This window comes from Bemisia tabaci, chromosome 8 (genome assembly GCF_918797505.1).
Source record: "Bemisia tabaci chromosome 8, PGI_BMITA_v3".
NCBI classification, from domain to species: Eukaryota; Metazoa; Arthropoda; class Insecta; order Hemiptera; family Aleyrodidae; genus Bemisia; species Bemisia tabaci.
The window spans coordinates 32,320,820-32,341,391 of NC_092800.1; the positions used below are offsets into that span (position 1 = coordinate 32,320,820).

The 20,572-nt window shown below is 38.9% G+C and overlaps 1 protein-coding gene across 3 annotated transcripts in view; it reads right to left on the reverse strand.

Annotated features, from left to right (window-relative positions):
* Positions 1-20,572, reverse strand: part of LOC109030272 (kin of IRRE-like protein 3) — a 616,549-nt gene that overhangs the window by 85,489 nt on the left and 510,488 nt on the right. For all 3 annotated transcript variants that reach the window (XM_072303754.1, XM_072303753.1, XM_019041151.2), the window contains exon 8: positions 19,539-19,689. In XM_072303754.1, coding sequence (XP_072159855.1) covers positions 19,539-19,689 — 151 coding nt within the window. The remainder of the gene's footprint in view (positions 1-19,538; positions 19,690-20,572) is intronic.

The window sequence follows — 20,572 nt, forward strand, 5'->3', positions numbered from 1 at the left end:
CATTTCTCTAACGATTCCTCGTTTTTTGAGATGTTTCGGCTTTCAACAGCCAATGGAAGACAGGCGGGAGTCTCTACATTCATTGGCATTTAACTTATGTCAAAACATAGCTAATAGAACCGATCTAAAGCTATTTTACACGGTAGATTTGGATTCGGACCCATCATTTCAGCATCTCATTCAAGACTTGCATGAAACTTCGATGCAGACCATTTCCATAACCCACCACGGAAAAATGACTGATTCAATGCTCAATAATCAGAAAAAAAATATCATTTTCAATTTTAATGACATTGATGAGCTGTTCGACTTTATTTTTTACACAATATCACACCTAAAATCTCTAGATGTGCAGTCTGAAACGGAAAAAGGTCTGGAACAAAGCACAAAGAGCACTGCATCAAATGAGCATCAAATGGACGGAACTTTACCTCGTTATTGCATTAAAATTGATGAACTTTATTATCTCTGGTCACGAGAAGGGTGTAGTAATGAAATAGGTATTACATCCACCGAACTTAAAGATCTTTCAGTTCTGAGTGACTCAGTTTTCAATGCAACTCGCGGATTCCACAGCAACGAAATATGGAATTTTGGGAACCACCTAATTTTCCTTTTGAAACATTTTGGCCAAAATATCAGAGAATCCACGACGAAATTACTCAGTAATTCAACTATTCAGAATTTTGAAACGGGCAAAAATCTTACTCTTAAAATTTGTTTCAAATTTTTTTGGCGCTTCTTCAAAGGCCATAAAACTGTTATCTGCCACCCAGATAGCTGCGAAAGATACGACCCCTTCTCAGAAAGCCTCATTTTCTATCAGGACGGGGGCGAGATCAATCAGGATTTTCTCGATTTCTCTTGGACAAATATGCATAAAAAACCCGTTTTATTATGGGATGACTACTCCGAACTAGGAGAATTACAATCAGCGAAACAAGATGATTGGAGTAATTGGTATAGCTTTTATACAACTGTACTCGAACACTTAGAACACTCTGTGAATTGCACTCTGAAACTTGGTGATGGAAGTGCAAAAAGGCAGGGGAAAGTGAGTATGCTCTGAGATACGACGCCAGTTTGGTTTTGTGTGCAAATAAAGGAATCGGTTTGGAGGGAACTGATCATTCCAAACTCGATATTTCCGTTAGCGTTGATACAAGCGCTTTGTGCATCATCACCCCGCATAGCGGCTACATGTCGCAAGGTCTGGTGATTTTCAAGAGTTTTTCACCAGTTGTTTGGATTTTCTTTTCGGTAACCATTGCATCACTTGCCGTGATGCAATATTTTTTCCAGTATTCGCAGTACGCATTGTTTCCTCGACTCTACACAGAAGCAGAAGTGGATTATTATAGAGACACATCCTCCCTGTTGACTGTGTACGCTTACTTCATTTGTGGGAGCCCACCATCTTTACATCTCGGTCGTTTGTTCACGGGAAAAGTCCTGTTTTTAATTTTTAGCTTTTCTACGATTATAATTTCTACCGTTTTTTTGAGCGGCATGACAACATTACTAAGTGATAGAGTTTTGTATCCAGAAATTGACACTTTAAAAATTTTAGAAGAGTCTGATATGCTCATCCAAACTTTTGAGTACCGAAATTTTGAGACGAGTCTGTTTCATCAATTGAACCAGTCTGAGGAATTACGGGCAAAATTGGCAGACAACCTGTATTATTACACCGAATATCTGTTTTCAGAGCTACTTTCCAGCAATTATTACTTCGTAGGTCCCCCCAATAGGACTGATCCTTTTCATGACTTTTTTAACAATCACTCGCATCTTGGGAATGCGTTTGAAAAGGTTCAAGATAATGTGCGTTCGATTACAGAGAACGATGCCGTTGTCGTGAGTGTGCCTTTTTCATCGACGCCCAAAAACAATTTTCGCTTGAAAGATTACATGAACGATCGGGGATATGAGTATCATTTAATGCGTGAGTGTCTCATGACGTATCCGATGATACTTACATTTGCGAAAAATTCTTTCTTTTTTGATATGGTGAACCAAAAGATGGCTCAATATATTGAAGCTGGACTTGCTAGAGGGATTTTAGAGGAGGCTCAAGAAAACATGGAGTTGGGCGTGTCTTACGCTGAGGAGAGCTCGGAGACAGGTCCTTTCGATTTGAATGATTTACAATCGGGGTTCATTGGTCTTGTCGTTGGCCTGTTCATAAGTTTTCTTGCATTTGTAGGTGAACTTTTGTTCGATTACTTTAAATACTCGGTGACTGTCAAGTTCTTGATAAAATGTAAAGATTCTCTTTTCAAGGTTGGTCCCGGCAGAGTGTAAAGTACGAAATGTTGATTCAAAAAAGGAAAATAAAGGTTGAATGATTGATTCACTGACAACAGAATCAAGAAACTTTAGATGATTCGAGAAATGTTAGTATAAGATAAAATTTTTACTTCAGCGACTGGGTCCACACGGAGAAAAAAAACTCGTGCGTGGGACCCGAAGTTTAGGTCATATGGATCTCTGAAGTTTTCAGATTGAGCATCTGAACACTTTAGGTCTAGCTGTCGAGGTTTGGATCACACATCTGAAACTTTAGTCCTTACATCTGAAGTACTTCAGATGTGAGAACCGAGGTTTTTCGGATGTGAAAACCGGAGTACTTCAGATGTAAGAACTGAAGTTTCCGATGTGTGATCCGAACCTCGACAGCTAGACCTAAAGTGTTCAGATGCTCAATCTGAAAACTTCAGAGATCCATATGACCTAAACTTCGGATCCCACGCACGAGTTTTTTTTTCGCCGTGCAATAGAGGAAGAAAATTGTCCAACCTCGGATATGGATATGCATCGGATATGGCAATCAGCGCAATGGGACACTTATAATTTGCTCGAATCAAACTTCTTTGAATTTTGTGTAATTTTAAGAACTCTACGATGAATAACATTTTATTAGAATAAATGAAATGCAAAAAGAAGGATCGCCCTACGCCAACTACTATAAAATGTATTTTCAGTGTGATTTTTTTCTTCCTTACCTTGTTCACCTTTTTTGTTATTCTAAAAATCAACTAACTATCTTTAATATTCCTCTTACCCACGTCTATTAAAAATCAACTTCAAAATGTAGGAAGGAGGGTAATTTCCTCCTTTGCCCTCTCCAAACGTCGCACTAAGTCATCAAGTCATGATAACAGTGATGTGAATGATAAACAAGCAGTGAACTCCAACACAATGTGTTGATAAGGCGCGTCATTAACTCACACATATCAACCCCTTTAGTTTTTATTTACAAAGATTTCAAAATAGGCAAGTAGCACAACAAGAGAATTCATACGATTCAACTCTTCGACGACGCACTTTGACGAGACCGTGTATTGTGAATGTAGAAAGCCATTCGAACGTGTTTAAGTTTTTTGATCTGCCCCCAGCAATACCTTATCAGATTCTTAAAGAAAAGTGCTACGGAATAATTTAAGCGAAGAAAGGAAAAATTCTGTCGAACTCCTGAAAGATACAGTCGATTTAAAAGTATTTTTGGGTTAAAATATCCTAATCTTCGGTACCTATTATAAATCCCGATATATTATTGAAAAGAAATTGACTCGATATAAATGTAATTGCATTAAATATGTCTTGATTTTGTTATTTTAAACGTATTTCCATGGAAAGAAGTTCAACCATGTCCATGCTTTATTCATTCATGAATTGAAAGTAAGCAATCTACATCCCGAAAATCTACCGATTTGCCGTAAAAAATTGCAGAAACTTGATATACCAGGTCGATGCACCCACTCGTTGAATTTACCAACCAATTTCGTGGGTGCAAATATATAAAAATCAATGCTGTAGTCATTTTGGGTGCATTTATTTTTCATGGAACAATAATAATTTCAATTCCGAAAAACCATCAATTTTCCGTATAAAATCGAAAAAAATCGAGATGTGTGACTCCCTGACGTGAAAATTAGATTCTACGTGTAAAAATACTTACACATGGATATGCTGAACAGAAACCATGTGTGGACACAGTTAGGATACATAGCCCCAGAATACTTTTAAAGCGCCTTTACTTTCCAGAATCTTGACGGAATTTTTTTTTTGGCTTAAACGACTCAAGAGACACTGTAGTTAAAAACTATCAAGAATTTTCGATTTTGACACAAAACAAGCGGGTAAGCTCTAATACGTTGGTATTAGAGAAGCGCTCAGCATTGAGGGTCTGCCTGAAGTGAAGAAATATTCACCTTTTAAACCAATATATATTTACTTTATTTCAGAATTTTTATTAAAAACTAAATTACAGAAACTAAATTAAAGCTTTCTTAAATAGAATTTTTTTTTTCTTAAAATTTGAAAATTCAAATCTATAAGTTTTCGCGCTTTTTCGAAGAATGCCGTGGTTGGAGCTTCCTATAGTCATACTACTCGACATCAGCTGATAGCAAACAAAGGTTACCAAGGAAACCGTAAACGAGTAACAACTACCTACCGTCGCCAGAGCCAAAGACAAATAAGTCAAAGACACATAACCTAGATGTAAGCGAATTCTACTAAGGTCTCCGAATAAAGTTATCACCGGTGGAAAATTTTTCGGAAATCAGAACGCGCATCTTGAACTTTCGAAAGTAATTATAGAATAACTATAAACCGCATAGCGAAGAGAGTTTTAGGACTGTTATTTATTTCTCACGCTAATTTGCATTTAATCGTATTCACAGAGCTATTATGAGGTAATCAAAAAATAAATTTTCCTAAATGACGTTCCGTGCATCGATGAGTTGGTGCGCCATTTGACCGCTTGAGCGCCCTACTATACTAGAGCTCTAGTGGCAAATCGAAATCAAAAAGCGCCGCCTATCGGCTGAGCGCTTAAAAAAATGTTCGTTCAGGCACACCATGCATTGTATGGTGTATTACGTTGGTATTCAATCCTTGCCTTCAGATCAAAATTCTTACAAGGAAGCCCCTTGCAAGAGGCGAATTTTTTGTAATTTCTCCCAATTTTTTCTCCGTTATATAGTTGAATTGCTTGCCAAATTCTGAGGTCAATTATATTTTACTGTAATTTATACATTTCTTTTTTCCCCTTCATTTTATTTTTTGTTTGGGGAAGTTTCGTTGATTTCTTCGGATTTCGAATACTGTAACTTCTCTTCTATTCGGCCGATTTTTATGAATGAGACCTCTTTCAATTCGTCTTTGAACGGAGAGTAAGGAAAAAAATTGCTAAGTACTCGCGAAACAATTTTTTCGAAAATTTGATGGATCCCAGCGTAACGGTGAAATGGGTAATCGAGTGAAAGTAATTAGGTCTGACTGTGACGAGGACCGCGAGGGTCGCCTTTTGTTCTTCAGCTGGGAAGCGACGCGGCGAACCGAGCCAGGACCGGGACACTACCTGGGTTTTGTGCCTGCCTGTGCACTATTTTGGCCTGATAGGGGAGTGAATTTCTGTATGGGCCACGGTTAGCACATGGTCTAATGAGTCTCGAGGTTCATCACAGATTGCACTTACCACTATCCTGCTGGCCCCGGCTATCAGAGCAAGGGGTACCAAATTTTGAAATCATAACAGGGTTGTGGAGATCTGTCAAAGCAACGTTTTAAACAAAACGAAGAAGTGAAATTCTCATTCAACGAGTGCCGACCTGATCAGCCATCCTCGAATCAGTCCGCTTGCTTCCGCTTATATATGCATATTTTAAATCAGCGCGTCGCATTCTTAGGCTTTTTTTAAAAAAACCAAGTAACGTAGACTCTTGGTATTCACTGCACATAAACTAATGAGCCCCAGAATGAGAAACAACTTAAAATCATAATTATTGACGGATAAATAAAATTTTTACACGCTTTGGAAAATCTCAGAAGTTCGCGGTAGTCACTTTTCGGTAAGGAACTAAGGGACTCGGTTATTGTATCGAGCAGGGTTCGAAACGATCGCAAAGGCGGTATACTACGTATACGCGCCAAAAATGAAATTTTTCTAATTTTATTTTCTACTATTTAGAAAGATCATTAGTTTAATTTTTAAAAGAGAGGCGAGCCAATAGAACGACGAATTCATATTAACGTTTAGACATGGACTTATTTTTGCCAATTTTTACGGTGGGTTAAAAGTGAATACGAGAAGGCGAAATTTGAATAAGGAGAGGGAGAGGAGGGGGGAAAATCTCCTAAAATTACTTAGAATGTATTAAAAGTGACCCCCAAAAGAAAGGTAAACTTAAAATATAGGGAGAAGGGCAATTGCCTAGGTCCCTGAGTCACGAATGCTGAGAATTAACTTTTATTTGCCGGCCAGGTTGGCCGAGTGGTCCGCGGGTCTGACTCTAGGTCAATAAGTCCCGGGTTCGAATCCCGGTGGTGGCGTCTAATTTTCACGGAGTTGACGAGTAGATCTGCTGAAAACAGATTCTCCTCGGCCCTAATCCCTGAAAATTGGAAAAGCCTGGAGCATGGAGATCCCACGATGTCTACAGACACTAAACATTGTCTAAAGTTGGCTGAAGGTGCTAGACACGAAGCCATTAACATACATACATATAAGTCGCTTTACAGCACTCCCTCGCGCTCTACGACTCCTAACCTCCACTGCTCTCTTTCAAACCACAAATCTTGGGGGATTGAGCACCTTAACATTTCTGCTTCAATCCCTTCCCTCCAACCTTTCATTGGGCGCCCTCTGCGTTTTCTCCCAGGAGGAACCCAGTCAAGGACCTTCTTCGGCAACCTGTCTCCTGCCATTCTCTGGACATGACCATACCAAATGAGTTGTTTTGTCATAATGTCATGCACGATGGTCTGCTTGGCATCCATGATATCCCGTACCGTCTCATTCCTGACGCGATCCTTTCTGGAAATATCAGCAGATCTACGCCAGAAGTCCATCTCTGTTGCCTCTAAAACCTCCCGGGTCCGCTGTTTCATCGGCCATACTTCACACCCGTAGGTTGCTATGCTCTTGACAATCGCGTTGTAGATCCTTCTTTTGTTCTCTTTGGAGATCCTTTGGTCCCAAAGGACTCCATTTAACATAGCGATTGCCCTCCTACCCTGCATATTCCTGTTCTTGATGGCCTGGTCCAATCTTCCATCCTGGGTTAGAAAAACTCCTAAATATTTAGGAAGCCATTAAACCAGCAGAAAAAAAAGAAAAACAAGCAGTGAACTCCAACACAATGTGTTGATAAGGCGCGTCATTAACTCGCACATATCAACCCCTTTAGTTTTCACTTACAGAGATTTCAAAATAGGCAAGTAGCACAACAAGAGAATTCACGATCCAACATTGCGAGGTCAACGACGCACCTTGACGAGACCGTGTATTGTGAATGTAGAAAGCTACTCGATCGAATTTAAGTTTTTTGATCCACTTACCTCAAGCATAATCTTATCAGATTCTTGAAGAAAAGTGCTACAGAATAATTTAAGCGAAGAAAGGAAAAATTCTGTCGAATTCCTAGAAGATAAAGTCGATTTAAAGGTATTTTGGGGCTAAAATACCCAAATCACCGGTAGTACCTATAAATCCCGTTATATTATTGAAAAGAAATTGACTCGATATAAATGCAATTACATTAAATATGTCTTGATTTTGTTATTTTAAACGTCTTTCCATGCAAAGAAGTTCAACCATGTCATTGCTTTATTTATTCATGAATTGAAAGTAAGCAATCTACATCCCGAAAATCTACTGATTTGCCGTAAAAAATTGCAGAAACTTGATATACCAGGTCGATGCACCCACTCGTTGAATTTACCAACCAATTTTGTGAGTGCAAATGTGTATGCTATAGTCATTTTGGGTGCATTTATTTTTCATGAAACAATAATAATTTCAATCCCGAAAAACCATCAATTTTCCGTATAAAATCGAAAAAATCAAAATATGTCAACTCCCCGACGTGAAAATTAGATTCTACGTATGTAAATACTTACGTATCGATATGCTGAACAGAAACTATGTGTGGACACAGTCAGAAGCCGCGGCAACATTAATTCAACAGAAAAACTGTAAAAATTAGATAGGATTTTAGCCGCTTTGCCCGCCTCTCCTCGTTACTTACAACAAACCGTTCTTATACTCATCTCAAAATTTTTCTCAGAGCTTTGGGTTATTATCAGCTTCCATGTAAATCCCGGTTCGATGGCCGAATCGGCTGCCAAAAAAGCAAGCCACTGTTGAAGGGTTCTATGAGAAATTCGTGATATTATCGGCTCTCAGGAAATTACCCCATGGCTAAAATTGGTGGTATAAATGTTTAAGTGCTTAAAATAATCGTATTCAAGAAACTAAGGCATTAAACTATGGAGTCAATTTCTTTTTAATGATATAACGGGATTTACTACCGATGATTTAGCTATTATAGCCCCAGAATGCTTTTAAAGCGCCTTTACGTTCCAGAGTCTCGACGGAATTTTTTTTTTTTTGGGGGGGGGGGGGGGGGGGCTTAAACGATTCAAGAGACACTGTAGTTAAAAATATAAAGATTTTTCGATTTGGACGTGTAAAAAATGTTTAACTTGTTCAGGCACACCGTGTATTGTATGGAGTGCTGCTGTTATTCGACCCTTGTCTTCAGGTCAAAATTCTTACAAAGAAGCCCCTTGCAAGAGGCGAATTTTTTGTAATTTCTCCCAGTTTTTTCACTGTTAGGTATATAATTGAATTTCTTGTCAAATTCTGAGGTCATTTATATTTAATTGTAATTTATACATTTCTTTTTTTTCCCTTTATTTTATTTTCTCGATGGAGAAGTTTCGTTGATTTCTTCGGATTTCGATTACTGTAACTTCTCTTCTATTCAGCCGATTTTTATGAATGAGGTCTCTTTTTATTTGTGTTTTAACGGAGAGTAAGGAATAAATTGCTAAACACACGCGAAACAATTTTTTTTGAAAATTGGATGAATCCTAGCGTGACGGTGAAATGGTTAATGAAGCGTAAGTAATTGGGCGAGGGGCTGAGGGTCCCGGCCGCCTGGCGACCGTCATCAGCTATTGTTCGTCGGGACGCCGACGCAGTGGTCAGGAGCGTGGGGAACAGAGGAGTAGGTGGATTCCTGTATGAGCCACGTTTAGCAAATGGTCTAAAGAGTCTCGAGGCTCATCACAGATTGCACTTACACAGATTGCAATATCAGAGCACGGGTACCAACTTTTGAAAATCATAACAGCCGTGTGGAGATCTGTCAAAGCAACGTTTTGAACAAAACGGAGTGAGTGAAATTCTCATTCAAGGAGTGCCGAACTGGTCAGCCATCTCGAATCAGTTCGCTTGCTTCTGCTTATATATGCATATTTTAAATCAGCGCGTCGTACTCTTAGGCTTTCTTTAAAAAAACCAAGTAACGTAGACTCTTGGTATTCACTGCACATAAACTAAAAAGCCCCAGAATGAGAAACAATTTTAAATCATAATTATTGACGCATAAATAAACTTTTTACATGCTTTGGAAAATCTTAGAAGTTCGCGGTAGTCACTTTTCGGTAAGGAACTAAGGGACTCGGTTATTGTATCGAGCAGGGTTCGAAACGATCGCAAAGGCGGTATACTACGTATACGCGCTAAAAAACTTTTATTTATTTATTCTTTGACAATTTTAAAAGATGAGAAGTTTAATTTTTTGAAAGAGGGACAAGCCTTGAGAACGATGAGTTTCAACGGATGTTTTCCTCGAGTAAGACAACCACGTGCCGAGAAACCCTTTGATCCTCCCTCATTTACATTGGACGGTCGGCGGAAGAAGATGCAGGGATATTTTAATCATTTTCAAGGTGTGTCTTAATTAACTTACTTAGAGCGTATGGAAATAACACTGGCGCATCATCGAGCGAAACACTCCACACACGATCCATTCACGTCGCGAAACTGCCTTTCACGGATGATTCAATTCAGTTCGGAAATGACAAAGCACCGGGAAGCCTAATAATGTTCGCGAACTTTCTGAAGAGCTAAACTTGGGCACACTTATGGCTCAAAAAGGCATGATAAAAGCCGAGATTCGCGCGAGGGAGCTCTCGCGCTAGTTTCGCAACATTTCATTTTCCACCGGGTCTAAAAGAGCTCCGAGTTTTCGAGTGCGAGCTTAATTCTCGGTGCCATAATTTTGCCTAAACGCACCGACGTTGAAGCAATTTGGAGCAGTTTTTGATCGTAAAAAAGGAACGTTAGAAGCGGAGATAATATTTTGCAGCAAGCTTTCTGCTAAATGGACCACTAGACAAGGTCTGAATTTGAGCAATCTGATACAGGTTTCTTAACCAGAATTTCACGCAGAATACGATTCACACAACGAAAATTACTGAAACCAACTCCTAACGAAGATATTAACATTTGTATTTCACATTGGTGACGAGGAATTTGAACTGCCCGCTTACAAGAAACTCAAAGCTCTACGTGAGTCAAATCGCGCACTACAACGTTGTTAGCAAGCTTCTCAATCGAGCAATGTTCATTTCCCACCATGTGTTGTTCAAACTATAGGCAATTTGCTACAGCTGATCCAAAGCGTCAAGATTGAGGTTGCCAGAATTTTATAGCGCTGAGACTGCCATGATAACGTTTAGCGCGCGATATGAATTACGCAGAGCATTGAGTTTTCATGAGCGGGTGGTTTGAATTCACGCATCAAGAATCATTGAATATCTTCGTAAGTATTTAATTTCGGTAATTTTTGTTGTTCGCATCGTGTTCTCCGTGAAATTTTAGTTACGAAACATGTATCAGAATGCTGAAATTCGTACCTTGTCTAGTGGTCCATTAAGAGGAGAAGCTATATTTTCGAAGAAATGGAGATGTTGCATCTGTGAGGAATTTGCGATTTGACCATTGATTCTTATGTAAAAGTCCGCGAGAGACACGATAAAGAGCGGTAGTCGAAAAACTTACTGTCCTAGTTTCTGTATTTAATAACGTTTTGTACGATTTTTAACTTCATTAGAAGAACAAGTGACCTAATTTAAGGAGAAATATCCTCAAATTTACCGCCGAGAAGATTTCTTTATGAGTTTGTAAAGAAAATAATGTTTTCTTAGAGAAGAAAAGATGCTTTCATACAAAGGAAAGTCACTTACATAAGCAGAAACTCGCTTTTGTTCACCTATTTTATTCTTGATTCAAAATAAAATCTTCTTGACGGCATACTCCATAATGTTCCTTTATCTCTCTTATCTCGACTTATTTTGCAAGGAAAGTTCCGTACTCTTAAAGGATGCCTGTCATTCTTATTGTTGGTATGTTGGAGTGCCTTCAATTTCGTGTGATACTTTCCAACACCTCTATTTTGCAATAGTGAAGCGCTGTGGCACCTGGCACCTGGCACGTGGCACGCTGCGGCGCGGCCAGCCAGCCAGCACGGAACGTGCATTGGCGCCTACAAACCTAAGGGATACCTCAAGCATAGCGCAATGCGTGAAGTATCTGCTTAGGTTTGTAGGCGCCAGTGCGCGTTTCGTACTGGCAGCACGTCGCATCGCTCCGCTTTATGTTAGGGTCTATTATTTCAACTCGCGGAGGCAGCGTTTTTCAACTCATGATTTTTATATATTTGCTCACTCTGCACGGATTACTTTAATTTAAATTGATAAAAAAAATATATGTATATGAAAGGAAAATGTAATGTGTGTTTTGTAAATATTAAGAGTTTCCTTGTCGTATTTAATGATTTTCAAAGCACATTAATTTTTTTTTTATATGTTGTGCTTTTACTGTGCTGCAGCGTGGTGTGAGCGCAACCAAACGCTCAAAATAGAACGTATTGGGCTCTGAAATATCGATATACAAATGGGCTAAAACCGAAGATTGCGTGCTTCTCGGTTTTTCCCTATTTTATTCATTTGTGCATAGTTTCTTTTGACAAAACTACTGCTCATTGACTGTAATATCGATGCCATCGCTTGGAAAGGTTTTGCAAATATTTGTCACGTTTTAAAAATGTAAATGTTTTTAAAATAAAGTAATATTTCCATTAAAAAAAGTATTTATAAGGTTTATTTTTCATCGAAAATGTTAAGGATGGAAATAAAATCAAATATTCACCCATGAAAATTCAAAAAGATTGATCAAAAGAAGGAAATAACATTTCATTTAAAAAATGAGGTACCACAACAACTCTTCCGTCTCTCTCAATTTCCTTATTTCTTTATTGTCAATAAAATTTTACATACGGACAACAATTACAAACACAATTTTACATATGACACTTGGACCAAGTCACTGTTGCTCATTTCACGCGTGGGGGTAAACTACTGGACAAAACAGGTGTGCGGACAAAAAATCGTTGACGGAATGCCCTGAAACCATAATTTCCTACGAGAAGTTTTAAAAAGAAAACATGCAACTGAGTTCTTGCTTGCTGCTTGAATGCTTTTTGTTGTATAAAGTTGGGCATCAATAATCAAAAGACTTTGAGGCGTTTTGTTTTTATTTTTGCCGCGTAAAAATAGCTGGTGAATTTACTAATGAACAACAATTACTAAAATTAACTCGTGCTGGTGTGTAACTCATATAAATGAATTTAACACCACAACGGTAAGGCTAGACCGGGGCGGAACACAGTCCGACCCACTTGTAATTTCGTGGAAATATATCATCCAGGCTCTCTTGATTAAAACGGATAAGATTCTACCTCTGGGAATACCCTCAGAGAAATAATTCATGACTTCGCGTTTTGACAGTGCACGAGGTTTACCTGCAATATTTTTAGCGCAAGTTGGAACAAATTAATGAGCAAATTTACCAACTTTCAATATAAGCTACCCCAACGATATTTGCTCACGTACGGCGTTAACTTTCGAACGCTTTTAAGGTCTCACGGTACGTTAAATATTGTTACGTTATCGTTATATCCGTAAATATCGTTAAATCTAGGTTGTAAAACTCTTGTGATTTTTTAGTTTGTGCTATTTCATCGTTCCCGTCTGAGTACAGTTGTGGAAAGAATTTATTTTAGAATTAAATGAACCTCTTTTCCGTATCGGATAATTTGGTGTGTTTTCCCTCTTGCCTCTCTTAAGTTTGTGGTACTGGCTGACAGGAGATAAAACAGGAAAGAATTACCGTTTAAAGATTTATTTATTTTTAAAGATAGAAATTAATTTCAAATAAATGTTATTTCAATGATCCAAGTGTTTTGTCTTTCTTTATCATCGAAAGCTACAGCAAAAATTTAAGATAAGGAAAAACCAATAATATTCGACGGACATTCCTTATAGCAATTGCATCTTTTCCTAGACGAAAGAATGTGACCACATTTCCACGTTGCAAGATGTCCACACTTATTTCAGTGTATTTTTACAGGGGGACTGTTGGGGATTTCTCACTGAAAATTTCACCAATTTCTTCCCTGGACACACGCAAAAATAGGCAAAATCTTTGACATACATTGCACTGTCACATCCTCGCCAGAATTATTTGAGTCAGTTTTACAAACTAGAAATAGACGTTCCTTCATCTGGGTAACGATGATCTGACGCGCTGCATTAAGAGGGAATTATCTCCTTCCTGAATATTCGCGTTCAGAAGGATCAAATGTTGCAGATCGCCATTATCAACATCGCAGCTCTAGATAAGTGTTTTTAGACTTCCACCACATAAAATGCACATTAGAGAACGGCCAATATGGCACCGTATTCCGCAGAGCTTCTGAGTGCGTGCTTTGCCGAATATGTGGAGGAGTAACAGAGGAAAGCGGGTCATTCCCATGACAAACTACCCCCATAAACCACCTTGTTACTCTCCTAATATGAATAAACTGCACACTTACTCCCACTCGTTCTACCCCCTTCTCCTCTCTCGATGAGCTCTGAACTACTCTTCCCAGATGTCCCCTCCTTCTGCATTTTGCACACATTCCTTCCTCAACTCTACATTCCGCCTTCGGGGCAATAGATTTCTTTTTCGAATACGCTCAGTCGATTCTCGATTCTCCACAAGGAGGATTGCAGATAAAGAGAAAACATATTTTACGCCATCAAAAAAATTTAAATGAAACCGGAGCACGGTGGATCGAGTCAATGAGAGAGGTCGGAAAATTTTTGACTAAAACTGCGAATCTTGATGTTGTTTATCTCGTCACGTTTAAAATTTCAAGGGGGGCTTCTAGAAGACAATTTTACGATGAAACCCATGATACCACTTTTAGAACCTCAAAGTTTTGTATGAGCGGAGTTAAGAGCATTTCAAGTTTTCAAATTTTGTCTGACCTCTCCGATTGACTCGTCTCACTGTGCGGGGATACATAATAACGGTTTAAAGTTTACATTGAAAATGGAGCTTTCAGGAAAAGCTGTTTGAAGTTTCAATTGGACTGCATTTTGAAATAAGGAACTACAGTTTCCGGAACTACGATTTTGTATTCGTAAAAACCATATCTACAGAGAAACTAATGTTACATTCGTTGTTTTTAAAACTGAGTCAGAAATTGTGGTTCCCTAATTCCAAAATTCAGTCCAATAATCATATGCGGAGTTACGACTCGGCAGTTTGTACGTGAATCAAAACTAACCTATGGTAGGTCAGTTGCGCTGGTCACAAAAGCACGATTTGACGGTCCGAAACCTATTGATTAACAAAATATAATCGAATCCAAACGCCTCCTTTATCAGACCAATATTCGCAAAGATATCGCTCCTCAAAAACACAAACCATGACTTCTTCCATATTCGATATACTAATTAGTGATATGCACACTATACGTCTTGTCCTCCAAATCCCTCAAATATAGTTATAGGAAACATGCTTTAGTGTAGGTATCCTTACTTCCATCTTCCTTGATTACTGTCTAAAATGCATTATTTAATGGAGATGTTGCATATCAACGGTGAAACTACCAAACCACGTATCTCGGTTTGCGACGTCGCAGACTTCCTGTCATACTTTATTTTTTAATTGAAAAACTACTTAAGGTCCAGTCTTGAAAATGTCTGTGATTTTTCCTCTTTGTGCGGAGAAAATTCTGTGAAAATTTCAAGGAATGATATTGATTTGATCTACTTCAAACAAAATAAAATGTGAGCGTAGATTTTTAAACACCGCAAACGAGATACGTGGTTTGGTAGTTTCACCGTCGATATGTGAGGAATTTGCGATTTGACTGTTGATTCTTAATTCAAAGTTCGCGAAAAACACGATGGTGCCACTGGTTTTCTCTGAAATCAACTCCCAAGCTCAAAAAAAGCTCTCAAGTTGAGGCCAAAATGGAGGGGATATATCCCACGCTATCCTGAGAGTCCACCTCTACGTCAAGACAAACTCTCGATGCAATGATAGGGAGCAAATTCATTGACAAGGCTGCCACTTTATTTGGGGACTCTTAAACTGAAATCAAGGCAACCCTGTCAATACCCTGTATTTGTTCCCTATCTTTGCATGGAGAGTTCGCTTTGATGTAGAGGTGGACTCTCAGGATAGCGTGGGATATCCCCTCCATTTTGGCATCAACTCGAGAGCTTTTTTTGAGCTTGGGAGTTGATTTCAGAGAAAACCAGTGGCACCATCGTGTTACTCGCGAATTTTTACATTAGAATTAATAGTCAAATTGCAAAGTCCTCACACATGCAACATCTCCATTGTGATTGAACGATGTCATTATTTAAAAACGATTATGAAACACACCAAGGCGTTGTAACTAATGATGAACCACTCACCAAACTGATAAAAAATTGTTTCATAATCACCAAAAATGCACAATATAGCAACCTTTGTGGCTGCCCGGGGCACAATGAGAAATGGAGAATCAAATCAGCGACTCTCCATCGCGTCTCAATCACGAGGTAATTTCATTGCAGCGACACTCGTCAGTGTCATTGTCCATTAGAAAAGCGTGACGAATGGGTCGTACGGCATGCCGCATCGAGATCCCCATTGTCTGCGTGACGATATCAATAGGGCGTATTAATGCTAAAAAGAACTATGTTGCGCACGAACCTCATGCACATAGTTCCTTTTAGCATAAATACGTTCGATAGAAATCTAATTCTCGCCCGTCGCTAACGACCAACGGTGAGCGGTGACGGCTAATAAAATTCGGGAAATTGATTCCGTCTCGTTTCTGGGCCGCCGAAACGGGACGCTGCAAGTCGTTAGCGGGCGGCGGGGAGGTCCGCAACGCCCCCATCCCCAATGATAGATGGATCGGAGCTTCTCATAAGTTAATTTTAAAATTTCAGCGGGGTTGAAAAGTATGGGAAGGCTAAAGATGTCAAAAAGAAAAATGAGACGCTTCCTTTAGCCATTACCAATTGATTGAGTAATAATACAAACACATAGGAAAATTACAAAGATAAGGACCTAAAATTATTTTTAGGAAATATGAACTCCCTTGTGTGCCTAATTTTTTCATCCCCTTCCCCCTGAAAGCGGCAACCACCTGTTTAATCCGAATTCCATTCGGCATGTTCCGGCGATTTTCGGCTATCTCCAGCTGATAAAGCCAAATAGTAAAACCCATTAAATATGTGATTAAGTAACCCTTGATGACGTCATCAAGTCGCTTAATTCGGCTGTTACCATACTTTTTCTACCATTTCTGGCTGTTTCAGTGCATTTTACGCATTTTTTCCTGATTTTCGGTCGTTTTTCAGTGCTTAACATTATTTTAGAACCCGTTAATAACGTCACCAGGCACCCTTTCAATGACGTCAGTTAATTTAATTATTTTATTTTATTTATTTTTTTTGTTTTGGCTCTCGTGATTGACGGAAGCAAAATAAATCTTACCGCGTGTTGTGTTTCAAATGGTTGAATATAAAGGTGATTCAACTTGGTCAAAAAGCGAAATAGAAGTGTATCGAAAGGGGTACAAAATTCAGTAAAAAGCGGGATGAGATAGGGCACTACAAAAGAATTGAAAAGAACGATAGAGAAAAAGAGAGAAAAGTCAGATGCACGAGCAACTATACGAACATTTCGCAGATTATATATTGCCTACTCGCTCGTTTGAAGGAAATTTGTGAGCATTAATCCTGGCCTCTTACCCATTCAGACCCCATCCCATTGTCTGCATGACGATACCTGTCATGATTTAATATTAAAATTTCACGGAGGCAAATTAGTTCAAAGGAAAAATGCGACGTTTTAGTTAGCCATTAATTATCAATAAAATAAAAATAAATTTTGAAAAACAAAAAAATGTGAGGCTGGAAAATGCTACGTTAGTTTGACGCTTTACGCAATAATGTAATAAAACGCTTTAGCATAATGTGACAAAAATATGTTTCAATTTTCATAAAACCTAGTGGTCTATTGATTCAGCAAACCTAACCTAGTTTGCGACAACTCCTGAGACAAGGAGAGACACTCCACAAGCCGCACTTGGCGACAAGTAGAAATTTTTACTCTCGAGGATTCAACACTTCCTTTTGGACAACTACAAGGGAGCAACAGTTAGCAACATCTTCTTGGCTGTTGACTTATCTATTAGGTAGATGACATAAAAAGCCAAACATGTTTGTTAAACTTTGGTTGGTTTGCCGAACAAAATACCCGACTCGTTGTTCATCCATCGATTCGGCGAATGTTACAAATCGACGGCGTGAGTCCGCGATCACATATCTCGTTTGCGGCGTCTGAAAATCTCCGCCGCTATGCTATTTTTTTTTTAAAAGAGAACAAATTGACATCATTCCTTGAAGTTTCTTGAAGAAGTTTCTTCGCACAGAGAGGAAAAATCACGGCAGTTTTAAAGAATTGCCGTCGAGTAGTTTTCCAATCACAAAATCAAGTATGACAGGAAGTCTGTGCCGTCGCAAACTGAGTTATGTGATTGCCGACTGACACCGTCCACTGGAAAAAAAACATTGTATCTAGAGCCCAGACTCTTAAAACATCGACAAGAAAAAATACTCTTGATTCAATCGGATTTTTGCTTAAATCAAGAACCAAGCGTCTTAATTTGAGCGGATTTCCTTTTGATTTAAGCAAAACTCTGATTGAATCAAGAGTATTTTTTCTTGTCAATGTTTTCAAGAGTCTGTACTCTAGATCCAATGTGTTTTTTTTTTCCAGTGTCGAAATGCTGTATGCACATGTAGTATCCTCAACAAGTTGCCTGCCAATCATCACGATACAAAAGAATAGCGTTGACCTTCAAAATAGACCGGCACCTCACCCGATCGCATTACTCGATTTAGTGCGGGATCTCTAAAATACATTGTCTCCGGGAGGACTGCACCACGTCTTCATCACACGACCGGAACGATTCCGCGGGCGCCGAACGAGGGATATCCGGGGATTCCGAGCAAATATTAGATTTCAGCGCGTATAAACAAGACTTGAAAAATGACTTTTTGATGAGGCTCGCCGGGGCGGGGGAGCGGGAAGGGGGCGCCCATGTGGATACGGTAAACTTATCAAAGAACCCAAGCGTGAGCGCCGGCATGCCCCCGGTAACGATAGGATCGGATTCCGTTCCGCGAACCATTACCGATACACCACCCCCGCCCCTTTTGCCCCCCCCCCCTCCAAAAAAAAGGTTTAAACGGAAGACCCCCAGTGGGGGAAAAGGATCGGTGGATTTCGCTCTGTGATTTTGATTGACCCGTGCGGTTTTTTTCTGTGGATTTCTTCTCGGTCATGCAAAGCTTAGAGTACCTATATTAAGAGAGTGTGGCCACTGGGCCCCATGGAGAGGCTTAGGACACAAAAATGGCGGTGCTTTGTTTTGGTTTTTGAGGATGGAAGAAGGTCATTGCCAACTTTTGACGGTTATCACCAACTGCGTTTGCTGCCAACCATATACTACATCTAAGATAATTTTTCTCGAAAATTGCACGCGATTAGCCGTAAAAATATGTAAAGAAGTCGCAAAAGTGCATTTGGGTAAATTTCTCGTAACGATAAGCAAAGGAAACTACATTTTGAGTCACTTTGCATTACATTAACTTATGGCGTCCGCCATTTTTGGGTCCTAAGGGCTCCATTCAGCCTAAGATGGTTGAGCCAATCAGGTAACACCAGTGGCCATACTCTCTTCATATATGTATTCTAGCGAAAACTTGACGAATTATCGACCAATTCAGTAATCGATTGTGGTTATCGATTTTTTTGGATCGGCCCGATCAAATTGATTGTATTCGATACATCAAACGGTTGAGATTGTATTGATATCGATTGGTTCAAAACATAGACATAGCCTCAAAATTCAATGGAGTAATCTGACGGAACGGGTTTTTTGTGAAAAATTTTTGATTCGTATTATATTAGTACTAATTGGTCAAGAGGAGTGAAATTGCTACGAAATTTCTCATTTTCAGCTTTTCTGATCAATATCTTAAAGCTTCGGTTTGAGGTTGTGTTCAATTGTTTTGAACCAAACGATACATCAAATCACTATCGAATACGATCCATTACTTCTCCGGGACGAAAAAAGGTGTAACCATAATTGTCACCACTCCAACAATTTACGTGACTGATAATTTGGATCATATTTAGCAAAAAGGTGCCAGCGCGAATAGCGTGTTTTCAAAATCGTGGGACTTTTTCTTCAACGGCCCCTAGATCTTACAAGAATCGCAAGTAAATTGTAAATAAATCACTGACTAAGATATTACGAATAAAAGGTACTCACAAACTATATTCAGACTAATGTGATCTTCAGATATTGAATTTTCTACGACTTTGTTTATTGCTCGACATCTCAAGATTTGAGCGTCATCTTCTGGCCGAGGCACGAAGTGAAGAGTGCTGAATGTCACAGTCTCGTTCCCCCATTCTCGCACCTGGAATCATAAAATATGACGCATGTATAAGCAAAAACAAGTGCATGAACGTGCAAGTGTATTCGCCACAAGTGCAAATTAATTTTAAAATCAAAAGCAAACAACCTTCAGTGCGAAGAACCTTCAGCAAAGAACCTTCAGTGAAATCAATTTTGCTTTGAGCTCCCTGGAAAAGGTTTCTAACTTCATCCCCTAGAACATTTCTAAGGAATGGGTGAGTTGCACGCAAAGGCAAATTGGACTGCATTTTGCAATTTGGAACTATAAATTTTGCCTCTTCTGGAAAAACACTTATGTGCTTAGGGAAACTACTGGCACATACGTTATTTTTAAACCGGGCTAGAATTTATAGTTCCATATTGCAAAATGTAGTCCAATTAAGGCTTCATTTAGGTAAAACCGATGAGCATACTTCAAAAATTCTGAAATCCACTCTTTAACGCACGACTTCCACGATCTGAAATGCGTATTTTCAAACACTCCGCTGTCACGGCCACGATTTTTTTTTTTTTTTTTTTTTTTTTTCCATTGGAAGGCTAGTTTACCCAAAGAGAAATTTAGAAAAAATGTTGTATTTTTTCAATTTTTTTTTTGTGTGAGTTACGAAATTTAATTTTATGAAAATCTGCCCTAAATATATAAAATGTGCCCCGAGTTGTCCCGAATTTTAAAAAGATTGGATTCAGTGGTTTCAAAAGAATTCATGTTTGCATTTTTTTTTTTGTGTATTTAAAGAGAAAATTCTTAAAAATAACAGAGAGCACACGTAAAAAAGATTGAAAACAGTTTTCAAAATGTTTGTCTATCGAGGTCAGGTATTTTCCACCTCTTTCTGGAACGAAGAAAAAAGCGTCCATAGACGCGGGAAATTTGAAAATGCGAA